This window comes from Strigops habroptila, chromosome 4 (genome assembly GCF_004027225.2).
Source record: "Strigops habroptila isolate Jane chromosome 4, bStrHab1.2.pri, whole genome shotgun sequence".
Taxonomy (NCBI): Eukaryota; Metazoa; Chordata; class Aves; order Psittaciformes; family Psittacidae; genus Strigops; species Strigops habroptila.
Genome location: NC_046358.1, coordinates 50,161,404 through 50,175,064, shown reverse-complemented (window position 1 = coordinate 50,175,064; position 13,661 = coordinate 50,161,404). Strand labels below are relative to the sequence as shown.

The 13,661-nt window shown below is 40.1% G+C and overlaps 1 protein-coding gene across 3 annotated transcripts in view; it reads left to right on the top strand.

Annotated features, from left to right (window-relative positions):
• Positions 1-1,540: 1,540 nt before the first annotated feature.
• Positions 1,541-13,661, top strand: part of TOLLIP (toll interacting protein) — a 28,519-nt gene continuing 16,398 nt past the window's right edge. For 2 of the 3 annotated variants that reach the window (XR_003991183.1, XM_030484522.1), the window contains exons 1-2: positions 1,541-1,789; positions 10,887-11,036. Coding sequence is in view for 2 of the 3 variants with exons in the window: in XM_030484522.1 (XP_030340382.1) it covers positions 1,757-1,789; positions 10,887-11,036 (183 nt within the window). In the remaining variant the exon portion in view is untranslated. Of the gene's footprint in view, positions 1,790-3,340; positions 4,021-10,886; positions 11,037-13,661 lie in introns of those variants that run through there. The other variant, XM_030484523.1, reaches the window with a different exon arrangement.

Genomic DNA, 13,661 nt, shown 5'->3' with positions numbered 1-13,661 from the left:
TTACTGTTTTAACCATGTTTCTTGGCTCAAGAAACATCTATCACTTAATCATTGAAACTCTGTTCCACATATATGAGGAAATTGAATTTTCTGAAAGAGGCGGTATCAGGATAGCATCTTTTATAAACTAAGGTAACTGTATCAGTATGGAAGGCATGTGCAGACAGGCATGTATCTGACATTAGGAAGTGCTGGATGTTCTTAATCACTTACCTTAATTTACATTGCATCATTGCATCGCCCCTTCATGTAGTGCACTATCTCTGCTGAAAGGCCTATACAAGAGGCAATGAAAAAATCTAAGCCCTTCAGCATACACCAAGAAACTTAACCCCTTCTCCCTGAAAAAAAAAAACCCCACCAAAAAACCAACCCTAAACCCTATGTCAACAGTTTATAGCCTTAAACAAAAAAACCAAAACAAACAAACAAAAAGGGTGATTTTTAATTTTTTTTTTTTTTTTTATATATAAAGAAAAAAAATCCACGTCTTTTCAGGTTTAATTTCTTTTCTAGTGGCAGGAAGAAGGGAAGGATGATTTGCTGCTATAATGGTTTTGCAAGTTGACCTGAATTCTGCTTACAGCAGAGGAACTGTTGATAGGGGTAAGAGGGAACGCTACAGCTTTTCTCTTCAGCTGGCTGGTTGACTTTCAGCTGGCATCAACTCTATTCATTCAATGGGTCCCAATCAATTATATCCTGTAGTACTCATTTTCCTGACTATCAAGACACATGTAAAAAGATGAGGCTGTTCCCACTGCAAGGAGATGTTAGGGAAGCATGGAAAAAAAAAAAAAAAAAAGCTGGTGCTATATTTGGAGCGTTCCTAATTGCACTGTTCTATTTCCAGCTGCCAAAATCTGCGCTAGAATTTTAATTAAGGGCTAAATTCGTGCAGCAAATCCTAACAACAGGAAACAGTTATGTTATTTAAATAGGCTTTGAAATGATCAGATTTTATCTCCCACAGATAAAAATGAGATAATAATGTTCATCACTTGGATGAAGAGTAAAGCTGCTTTGTTCATCTGGAAAGGGCTGCACTTGCTCAGCAAGCTGAAGGAGGTTACAGTCTCCGCTTTGGAAAAAAACCAACAGCAGGCCAGCTGTCCAGAGGACAGGCCGGAGAAGGCAGAGATCCATTCTTTACACACATAACATCCTCTAGCAGAAAACTCAGTGCGGAGCGCTCCACAGACTGCCAAGCACAGCCTCCACCATTTCTCCCCCGTGTGGGATGAGGCCAACTTCCCTCGGTCCCGCAGGGGAAGCTCCCTCCCGCCACAAGATGGCGGCTCTGCCGCCTCGGACCCTCCCCGGGGCCACGGCGCCCCCTAGCGACGGCAGAGCCTCCGCAGCGCTCCGCTCCGTTGCGGTGGCCGCAGAGCAGAACAGCGCATGCGCAGAAGTGGCTCCGCGCTTCCTGCTCCCTCCCCTCACAGTGAGTCGACAGACGCATGCGCGGGGGGGGGAGGGGGGGTTGCCGAAGGGGCGCTCGCCCGATTCTGGTCCTGCTTCCCTCGGCGCATGCGCACGGCGCGGCTTTGGAAGGCGCCAGAAGGGGCGGGGGAGGAACGCGCTGCTGCAGGCACGACCGGCGCTGGAGGCGGGGCGGCGGTCAGCTGACTTGGGAGCGTCGCGCTGGGTGACGGTCGGCGGCGGCCGCCGGAGCCGTAACGGTAGCGCGAGCAGCGGCGGCACCGGCGACGGTCTGGCGGGGCGCAAGGGAGAGTCTGGGCCCGAGAGAGGCGCCATGGCGACCACCGTCACTACTCAGCGCGGCCCGGTGAGTGCAGCCACAGGGGCCTGTGGAGGTTGTGTGCTGTTAGTTCGTGCTCCTCCATCGCGCTGGGTGGTGAGGCCCGGCCGGGACCCTTCTGGGCTTCGGCTTCTGTCCCTCTCCCCCTCGGCCCGGCTTCTGCTAGTGGGCCTTGGCGGGAGGGTGACTCACCGTTCCTGGCTCTTTCTCTTCCCCCGCTCGCGGCCCGTGGCGGAGGGAGAGAGGAGAGCAAAGACCTTTCTTCTCCAGGCTGCCGTGATGCGGGGAGGGGTCAGGGAAGGAAAGTCTGCCGCTCCCGGTTCTCCGCCTTGCGAAAAGGCTTTGAGAAAGGGGAGAGCAGAGCTCCTCCCATCTGCATGTAGGACTTGAAGAAGCTATTCAGCCCGTTCTTTGTCTAAGGGCCTCCCAAAGGAGCGAACGGCTCAAATTAAATCAAACTTCCTTCTCTTTGAACCGGAGTTGGGCTCTCTGTTTTCGTGGTTCGGCTGGCGGATTCAGGTAGCTGTCTCTGGAATTGCCACCTGAAAGCTGGAACTTGAAACGTGCTGGAAGGCACATTCAGGCATGTTGCGGGGTGTGAAACTAAGCAGCCTTAAAACCACACTAACAATCGTCTGGAGTTAGCGTTGGTAGTTTATTGGGAATGTATTGTCTAGTTTTGCCCTAGAATAATCTCTCCCCACACCGGGATGTTCTGTTGTGTGGTGTGTAACTGTGTTGTAACATCCACTCTCTGCGGCCCTGTCTGTTCGTTCTGTCTGGAAGGATCTGGTGGTAACTGATGATGTGTCGTTGCTCTTGCAGGTGAAGTAAAATTTTCTTAAACAATTTAAGCTCTTATATTTTATTTCCTAGAAGCAGCTGCTTTTGTGTGTGTGTGTTTATGAAGCCTTGATGAAAGACCAGAGGAGTGAATTATTAAACTGCTAATCTTGGAAAACTGTCTCACTGTCTGTTGCTATCTCATGACATTAATATTACATGATCATTGATTTAATTCCTTAAAATGCCTTATTTGTTTGGTTTTCCAGAATAGATTCCTTTTACAATGGGTTGTGATGATGTTTCTCTTGTTGGAATAAAAGGTTTAAGTGAATTAAGAGAATTAAGGTAAAGAAGTGAATTAAGGTGTGGTTTTTTTTTGTCGTCTCTTGATGGTATCATGAAAAGACAATGACTGCTGTTCTGGTTGAATCTGTGGTGAATGAGGTAGCTGCTATCCCCAAAGGCTTTGTGTTTGAGAGCTAATGGTGTGATTGCACAAGAATAGACTTCTGTCAATATGTAACAGCTTTTGCTCAGGAAAGCTCAATATAATATAAATACCTAAAAAAATAGACTTTGTTTAAAAGTAACTTAATTTCTAGTTATCCTTCAGTTTGGGAAAGGTTGGGGAGATTGAAGGAACTGGTGGGGGAGCAGGGATAAAAGGAATTTTTGCTAAAGCCGAACAGTAGGCCCAAGTGCAGTCCTGATTTGCAGAGAGGCGAAATTCTGCACGTATTCCTCTGAAATGGAGTGGCATTTATTTTGGAAGAAGTTTCACTTGCCTGTGGTGATAAACACCTTATTGGTAGTGAGTGGAGTACTTCCAATGTCTGCTTGTTTTAGCCTGCTGAAATCCTCTTCCTAGGTTGAGACGAGATTTTAGTGAGAACTTCTTGGACATGGCTATAATCTTGCAGGTGCTTGAATATCATAACTGCCTAGTCTTAAAAGTTTTAAAGGAACTGCATCTCAATGCTTAGAATGTTATTCTTCTAGATGTCTTGTTTTAGAATTACCTAGGTACTCCTGTGTAATTTCCTGACAATCTTTAGTTTGTTAAAATTGATTTAAGCCTGACATATTGAAAAATGTGTGATAATTTATCTTGTACAACTTTGGCTTTTCTGTTTTTTGATATTTTTTCTTCTTCTGTGTTCCTAACATGTTGTGCATGCTTTTCTTGCTTGTTTTAACCACTTTAAAGATTTGAATGTTTTTAGATAAATTAATGAATTACATAATATTAAGCTGCCATTCATGGGTGAGAATGTTGGAATGATACATGCCAGCCTTTCTTAATTCTCTCTAGAGCAGGAGTAGAATTCTACTTGTTTATATATATACAGCTGTATTACAAGCGAACAGCCACTAAATGGTGCTACAGGACTAGGAAACACTTTATCTTGCTCCTGCAGAGACTAGACCTGTCTCTGAACAGGCAAGAAAATATTCGAGGTTGTTTCATGCAGGTAAGAAAATGAAGTATGCTACTATACTGTTGCCAGTCTTGTTCTTATAACTGTGCTTTCTAGTTTGTGACAATGAGCTTATTTGGTGAGTAATATTTCTGATGGCCGTTTAGTTTTTCAAATGAAACAGAAATGGAATTAATCCTGTCTCTTACCAGTAAATATCCTGCTAAAACATAATTTCTCTGGCTGTTTTCATGATGTTATGGCATCAGCATGTTTTCACATTGTGATCTTTCGGGAACAAAACAGCTTTTGAAATCTAAACTACAGCTGAATATATAAGGGCTGCTACGTGATACCTTTTCCAAATGAGAGGTATTAATAAACAGTTTGATCAGGCTTCAGGTTAAGTATGAGACACCAAAACCTTGTGTGTGTGTATTTGTAATTTTGGGTCGTCTTGGCTACATAAGGAATCAATCTCTGTGATTATTCACCATGCTGGCAAATATGTCAGGTCCTCCAAATCAGATCAAGCACCAAACTAGGACTACTTAAATTTCTGCTCCTAATTTCACTAATAATAATTGTTCTGATGATTTGGAATCTTCTAGTGGACAGGCTTTATTTATGATTACTTATCTTGTCCTAGTACTGTCATTTATCTGTCTCTCTGATTCTACTCGAAGTTTTGTGTTGACACTCTTCAAAACTTTTTACTTTTTTGTGAAAAAAGGTGACAAGCAATTCCTGTTTGTGTTGTCCAATGTTAATATATGTTATGCTGTCACATGAGCAATTTTGAAATTGAAGTTGCATCACCAAAAAATTTGTGTTGATAATTCTGGGTATAATTGAGTATTTTATTAGGTATTTTGTTTCATATTAGAGTGTGGATCTATGTAGTTTGAAAATCCTGATCTGTGAAGGTAGGAAGTTCGTAAAGATGCATTGTTGCAATCAATTTGGATTTCAGAAGTTGTTAAGCTAAGGGAGAAAGACCTCATTCAGTGTTTCTAAGCAAAATGTCAAGTAATTTTTAAGTGCTGTGATCAGTTCTCTGGCACATATTCCTTTGACCGAAAATGTTGAAGGCAGGTTTGAAGCTCTCTAACAGATAAGAGCGCCTTAAGGCACTAAGTGACTTGCTTTCTGCTGCTTCCAATGACGTTTTCATTTAACCAAGACTTGGAGGAAAGATCTGTGTTGCTCTATCTAGTGGTAGAGTAGAAAAAATTCGGAAGTCTGTTCCTGGAATTGATGGCAATTTTCCTTCTCCTAATTGTAATCCTAATGTGAATTTGTGGGTTTCCTTATCTTGAGGTGTTTGTATGGTTTTCCCAATGCTATTCCTGTGTTACATTGACAGCAGACCAAATGTGTGTAGGTCTAATATGCTAGAAATGCTTCTTGAATTTGAGATTTTTATAGATGCTCGTTCTCCTTAACTCCTGTTTGTATACAATACTGTCATATTTAGCGGGAATTCAAATTATGGATTTAGTGAAGAAGGGAATCTTTTTTGATTGCAATCAAATGGTTCATATTAATTTCCCGAACTTTATTAACAGTTGTGCTTTTTTACTATAGAATGTTTTGCAAATATTTAAATGTTAATGTCTTGGACAAACTTAATTGTGCTGGGAAAATTCAGAGGCAGTAGCTTGTGTCAAAATGCTTAGTCAAGACTATAGGTGACATACTTGGGAAGGGAGAATACTATTAAGATTGTGACTATAGAATCATAAAACTTTTGCACGTAGACAGGCATGTGGAAGTGACAAATGAGATGGGGAAATTTCTGGTAACAGGAGAAAAATCAAGAGAATGGGAGAAGTGGGGTCTGGTACTTTGCAGTCTGCAACACTTTGGCGACATTAGGAAAAATAAAAATAAAAATCCCTAAACAAAAACAAAGAACAGCCCCCCCATCCCCCCCGTTACATTCTTTTCTTTGTCCATCTCTAAATTGAAAATCTGAAGTAGAGCTTTTGACTGCAATTAGTTCTACAGAAATTTAACTGAGCATGTGCCATGCTATAAAGCGAGTTCTGTAGAATCATAGACCAGTTCAGGTTAGAACAGGTGTCAGGAGGCCATGTAGTCCAACCTATAGCTAAAAATATAGTCAGTGTTTAATTCAGGCCAGGTTGCTCAGGGCTTTGTCTAGCAGGACCTTCAAAACCTTTAAGGTGAGAATTTTTGCAGTCTAGCTGGGAAATTTATTCTGATCTGTGGTTGTCCCCATGGTGATTTTTTATTTTCTCTTTATTTAATGTCAAATCTCCCATTTCAGTTTGACAGTTGAGGTCTCCTTTTTTCTTGTCTTGCATCTCAGAAGAGAAACTGGCTGTTTTCTCTTCTCAGAGACACTGGGAAGCTGCTGCAGGGTGCATCCTAAGTTTCTTTTGCTCTGAACAAATTCTCAGCCTGTCCTCATAATGCTTCTCATGGGCCATCTTGGTGGATCTTTGCTGGGCTAACTCAAGTTTATAATTTTTCATGTACTGCTGGGCCCCAGATGGATTGCAGTATTCCAGATGTGGTCTAATGAGTGCTGAGTAAGGGGAAACAACCACTTTCCTCAGCCTGCTGGCTAGGCTTTTGTTGATGCAGTGTAGTGTGCTGTTAGGCTTCATTGTTGCAGAGTGCTCTGCTTATTCATGTCTAGCTTGCTCTCCACCTGGACCCACATGTTTTTCTCTGCAGAGCTGCAGCCCTGGCAGTTGTTCTCTAGTCTGTACCAGTGCCAAGGATTTTTCCATCCAAAGTACAGGACTTTGCGCTTGTTGAATTTCATGACATGCCTGTCAGTGAATTCTCTGACACTAGCGGTTGGTGCTGTCCTCAAGTATACCAGTCATTCCCCCTCAAATCTGGTGTCATCCTCAAAACTGATAAGTGCATTCTGTCTTCACCTCTGGTTACTGCTGAGGAAAAATACTAGACACATAAGTTAGTCTCAGTATAGACCTCTCAGAAACTTTGTTTTTGACCATCTCCAGTGTCATTAACCGCTGAACTTCAACTTCTGACCTCAGTGTTTTTCATCCATCCAGTGGTCCACCCATTTGGGTTGTAATGACCCAGATTTGATATATACAGCTCTCTCTTTATTCACAGATTATTATAATTTTATTGTAGAAGGCAGTTGAGCTCATTGGACCTTTTATTTTCTTTTTAAAGCCTTGGTAAAGGCTGACTATTCCTAGGCCTTGTTGGTTTGTTTGGGTTTTTTTTTTCTCTTTGTGTGTTTAGAAATGGCTTCCAGAAGGACTTGCTCTGTGAATTTCTTAGCAACTGAAGTTAAGCTGACTTGCTTGTGGTTCCTCAAGTTGTTCTTCTTGCCCTCTTGAAAGCTCGGTATGAGTTTTGTCTTTGTGTGATTATAGGGGACTTCCTCAATCTCCATGATGTTACAAAGATGATAGCGACTAGCCTTGGAAAAAAACATCAGTTAGCTGCTTTAGGGCCTCTGGATGCAGCCTATCTCATCCCAATTTTTATTTTGCTGTGCAAAATGTAGAATAACATAGAATAATGCTCTCATTCACTCACTTATTCTTTCATAAAAACAGTAATGATTGAAAGTTTTTTGTGTAGCTCAGTGTTTAAAACCTTAACATGAAACTTCTTTGAAACCTCATGTCAGAGTTTCTTGGTAATTGCTGGTGTGGAAACCCTGGTTCCCTGAATGCATCATGTCTCAGTGTATAGTTCCATAAGTGGGGGCATTTGTGGTTGTCTTTTGGCTGTGCATTCCCTTTCCCTCTGTTATGTAGGTGCCGGTATCAGATGGTCAGCTCAGATGATCAGCTAGTGAGGTAAGGGTCCTGGTGACTTGCACTCCTCTTCCCTTTACTGCCAAACCTTTAAATTTTCTTCTGCTCAGCCCTCTGCACTAGCATACTTTACAATTGCCTTCACACCGTTTAATGTTGCGCAAGAAATGGGTGTGAAAAGAACTAGAAAGGTGAGACTGAGATAGCCCAGTCCTAAATTAGCTCAAATAGCTGTAGAACATCATACCGCCTGCAATCCGAAGAAGTTGAGATGCAATTTTTATACCTGCAACATTTCACTTGGAAGATCCTCAAAACTAGTTCTTGGGTGATTTTAGCAGATAGGAAGGGCAATATTATTCTTTCTCTAGATAATTCATATTTTTGATGTGCAGTGCTGTCGGTAAAGTTTATTAGGAAGTAATTACAAGGCAGGCTTATTTTATATGAAAGTCTGCTCAACATTTGTATTCCAAATTGTAGTTTTATCATGGCCCTCTCATATTGCTGTCTTGCTTGGAAAGAGAGTTGTAGTAAAATTCAAATGTCCAATGGTATTTTTTGTTCTCAAGTTGATGGCAAAGCAGTTTTGAATTTCACTTTCTTAAATAACATAGTAGAAGGAAGTGCATTTGTTTTAAAATGGGTATTCAGTAGGATGAGTGATACAAGCTTGTCACTTATGTTCTTCTTATTTAAAAAAGAAAAATTGTGGTTCAACTCTGGTTATGTAACTTTTTATTTTTGATTTGGGTTGGGAGGTGGCAATTATGTGCCTGCTTTTAAATGCTTTGAGGAAGGTATAAATTAGCTTATTTTCTTTACAGATAAAAAGATTGCACGCTACCGATTTATCTCCATCAATATGGAATCAACTGATAATTAGCTTAAGAACTTACTGAGTAGTCTTATTTTCCTCAATAAGCATCTCTTCTAGATATTTTACTGACTATATCACCAGGACATGTGCATCAGATCTCTGTCAGAGCTGAATACTCAGGATGGGAGTATATAGATCTGTTCCCCACTCTTCCTTTTTGAGGGGTTTACCGCTTGGATCTTTTGAGAATTTAGTTACACTAGCTGTTTTCAGTTCCTGTGTATGTCTGCTTTGCAATTCCATGACGAGAATGTAGCTTTGTGTGAGATAACTGAATGACCTAAAATCAGCTTAGATGCTCTAAGTAAACTTTGGTCTCCCTTACAGATTTGTCTCTTTTGGACCTCAGTAGAGAGACTAGCTTACATATTTTGTTTTGGAGCAGCACTTGGATGACTTAAAGTTTAAAAAGTGAACGATATTAAACTTCTGTTGTGAATGAATTAAGCATTTGAATGTCCATGTTAAAATGGTGGAGATAAAATATGCTATCCTCTCGTCTAAGTTGACAGTGGGAGCCTGTGCATATAGGAATGTAATTTCAGGGCTGTGGCCACTGCTTCTGACTATGGAAAATCTTTATGATACCTGTCCTTAGAGATACTAATGATACCAGATTTGAAACTTCCTGGAGGTCAGGGGCTGCAGAGGACCTGCTGTGTTGTAAATGCCATTGCCTTGTTAATTCTGGTGCCATTTCAAAGATAAATGGATTATGTTTCATTTTAAAACTATCTCCTTTTTTATAACATGTATTCTAATGAGAAGGCTGTTACAAGACCCTGTCTAATTTTCCAGCCTAACTTAAATAAGCTTTCTTTTTATATTACCACTGTCTTTTAGCTTAGTCTTCTCCCTCTCTGCCCCCATTTCTCTCCACCCTTTTTTTAAAACGTAAGCTATTTAGGATCCTAATTGCAAGATTTTAAGATGCTTGTAAGAAAACTGATTCCCTCTTCTCCCTCCCAATAGCCTAGCAGCAGGCATTCAGTACTTCCTCCTTAGCCTTTTTCATAAACTTCCTTTCTGGCATGTAACACCTACTGTTGCCAGGATCCCAAGGCTCTCAAATAGAAATAGTCATACAAAATGTGATTTTGGAAAGAGCTGCACTTTCTGTCTCCAAGATGCAATCTTCACATGCAAGTGCTGTCTGATCTTTAAAACTGATGCCCTAGAGGCCTGTTAACTTCTTAAATTACGTTCTGTAGGCATGCATCTGCCAGATCCAGAATTGAGTAACCTTGCCTGGGATTGCGACATAAGAAATTGCTCTGTTTTTTCTCTTGATGAGGTGGCCATTTTGTATTAAACATGTAACCAACTCTATAGACAACAGAAAGGAGTACAGCTTAATTATAAATGTTCTATGCCACTCTGTTGCCTTTTAAAACTTACTATTATAGTATGCTTGTTATTTTAATGTGGTGATCTCTCTAGATGTGTTATTGATCATATTCATTGAGCATTTAAAATCTGAATGGTTGTTGAATTAACAGTAGTTAACAAGTAATAGGTAGAAACATCCTCTTCCTGTAGAGATAAGAGAAAAATACATAGCGACTACTAATGTGTTTTGGCACATAGGGCAGAGTTCCTCTAGTATATTTCTACTTTGAATTTTTCGTTATGGTTCTTTCTTGTGGTAGACCAGATTTTGAATTCGTCCATTACTGTTTGGAGTATGGTAGAACTTTGTCCCCAGTTTGTCCCCAAGGTTAGGTGCAGGCTATCTGTGTTTAACATCTGAAAAACTTTGTGATGTTGAAGGATTCCTAGTTATGTTGAAGGATTTGGTTCATAGGAAACATTGTCTTTTTGATTTGTCTTAAAGGTGACTGTGAAAGTGACCATTTCAAATTAAAGCAATGTACTTGATCTTATCACAGGAATGAGTGGATGTAACATCAGTGATGGCTAAGTGAAAGAACAGGGTGCCGTCAGACGTGAATGGGATATAAAACTTCGTAGCTCTGACTTTTGTATGGGCTGCTTAAACGTTTAGTTGCAGAGCAGCCTTGGTATGTGCTACTTTTCTTCAGAGGCTTATATTGGAAACTAGCATTTTTTAAAGTGAGTATGGGAATATTCTCTACTGGAGTTGGCAGCTTTGTCATTTAATTAGTTCTTTGCACATGCTAAACAAGACTAAATTCTGCTGAATGTTTTTGCTAGCTTTTCTTTGATTTATATTCTTATCTTTTTTCATCATGATAGTGAAAGACTTAGATTTGAAGGTTTGTCTCTTTTTCCTTTTTAAGGTATATGTTGGTGAGCTTCCTCAAGATTTTCTTCGCATTACCCCAACCCAGCAGCAACAGCAAATCCAGCTGGATGCCCAGGCAGCTCAGCAGCTACAATATGGAGGACCAATGGGTACAGTAGGCAGACTCAGCATTACTGTAGTACAGGTATAAATTGTACCATCTTCGTACGATTAATGAATACAATCTTTTTTGATCAGTGGCCACAAAGATTTTGTGTTGGAATTTGAGTTACTAAGTTACTTGTATATAGGGAATGAATAATTTTTCAAATTAGGCTATGTTTCTGTTCATGAGCATTTTGTTCAGTTTCATGTTTCCTAGTTGCATCGTGCAGCAATTTCCTGTAAACCTTGCTATTATAGCACGTAATCAAATAAACTCCTGGGGTTTTTTTGCAGTTAATAGGTTTCTCTGAAAATTTCTGTTAAGGCTTCCTGTAAAAACACTTAATACTGGAAAACATTAGCAACTTCAATATTTTTTTTTTTAATATTGTAGGGAACTGCAGTTGCCTTATGCATTGTGACTTAAGTGACTTCTTTGTTCCATCCCTATTTCCTCTAATGCATTTGCTATTTTTCCTAGTGCTTTCTGCAAGCTTTCTTATTAATCGCAAGTGTGTAGTTCTGGCTCTTTGTTTCTATTTCCTCTTTTCTATTGCTGTCCTTTCTTTTACCTCTTGGCAGTAGATTTCAGGTTTTAAAACTAGTCTGTCTCAACACATTTCTGTTTATCTACACTAGTGCAGCAGGTGTCCTTCGTATTAACTTAACACGCTTCATCTATTTACAGGTGCTGTTTTTAAGTTTCTCTCTATAAACATACCAAAGAGATACTTAGCTCAAATTCAGCACCAAGTCTGCAATAGTATGTGTATGGTTACAGCTTCCACGGTGAGGCCCTTATTGGGGAATAAACCTATATAAGGTCTCTCAGGAAAAGAGGCACTGATCCTTCATTTTTATGTCTTTCAGCTGGTCAGTTTGCTCCTTCACAGGTTGTATCCTTCTTTTGAAAACTGGGAGTAATTCTTTTTCAAGGTTTATTACTTCTAAAGTCTAGATATTTGAACTCATCAATTGTGTTCAGTTGCAGCCCTTTTTCTAGCTCTGAGTTTCCCGATCTGTGTTCAGAGAAGCGTAAGACTGGAAGCAGCAGAAAAATGTTACAACTTTTGGAGCATAGTGAAAGAAGCTTTAATGTAACTTTTTTTTCTGGAGCTAGGAATAGATGATTCAGGTTAAACCTCAAGCCTGTAAGGAAACAAACAATTTATCAAACAACATACCATGTCTCTCAACTTTCTAGCAGTTTCTAGCAACTTGTATGCTACTCCATAGGTGATTCATCTTTGGCTGTTTGCTTGGACAGCTTCAACTGCTTTTGTCATGGTTTGTTGGTCCAGTCAATATAGATGGTAGAAGTTCCTGGAGCAGTTAAGGAGGCAGACAGTACAATATTCAAGAAGTTTTGCATTTCATTTTGAGTGGCTATGTACAGAAACATCCAGATTACTGTTTGGATGGGTGAACTGATGGAGTTGATACTGGTCTTTATCAGGTTCGATCCTTTTTTATTTTAAGGTGTTTGTGCAGACAATAAAAAAAAAATCTTGTTTGAAGAATAAAAGCTAATAGCTGTTTGTGGTGCCATGTCTGTAAATAACCTCTTACTATAGAATCACGGCATAATTGAGTTAGAGGCATAATTGTCAGAGGTCCCCTCGGACCTATGGAGTTTTAATCCAAACTTCGTCACACTGTGAGTGGCAGTACAACCCTGTGGTGTCCCAAGAGGTAGTCTTCTGTACCTGTCTGGGAGTTTATGCAAGAATGCTGTGGGAGTCTTGGCTGCATACTGGGGCATGTCGCATTCTGCGTAGGAGACTTACCGTTACAGGCATAGTTAACCTGTGGAACATGAAAAGCTGGTTGAAGTATTTTGTGTTTAAATATATGTTGATAAAGTATAAGAGCAGCATGCGTTAGATCAGAAAATGTTTTGGGCAAGGTAACTTCCTGGGTTTTTTTTCCTTGCAGATATATAGAAATGGTGGTAAGTTTGTCTAAGCACAGTTGATAGTGTCCTTTCTTTAGGTGAAATTTTATTATAAACTGCTGAATTTCAGGACATCAGAGTCTAGAGAGTACATAATTTGGGTGCCAACTTTCCTACTTTAATTGTTAAGCCCACATTTACAAGAAACAGTTTGAGACCTTTCTCATCAGCTCTAATGTATGAACTACTGAACCAGTATGTGCACTGAAGGAGAAAAGGGATTTTCAGGCCAGAGCTGCTGCCATTGCTTCTAAATCTTATGCAAGTCTCAACTTTTCCAGTTCTTTAAATGTCCTGTAAGTGGGAGGCATCCTAGGCACCGTATTTTATCACTTGCCTTGCATAATGAGAACTATAGGCTGCTTGGTACAGGTCAGAGAAACAGCATGTCTAAAAAGTCCAATTTCTACTTTGGCATAGCTATGTAACAGTACTGAGTGTTGTCTTCAGGGCTGTCATCAACTTGTTTTGTTCTATTCCTTAGATGTTACAGCAAAAGTATGTTTGATATATTCTGATTCTATACAGCATCTGTGGTTATAGTAAAGTAGAACTTAAGTTGCCCACTGAATTAAGTAATAGCAAAGTACACACTGGATTAAGTAAGTTTTTAAATAATTTTGAAAAGTAGGATCTACTAGATTTTACCTCGGTTGAACTGCTTTTGCAGTTTGTGCTTTTGTATTGTGTGATATTTTTGAAGCTACTGGT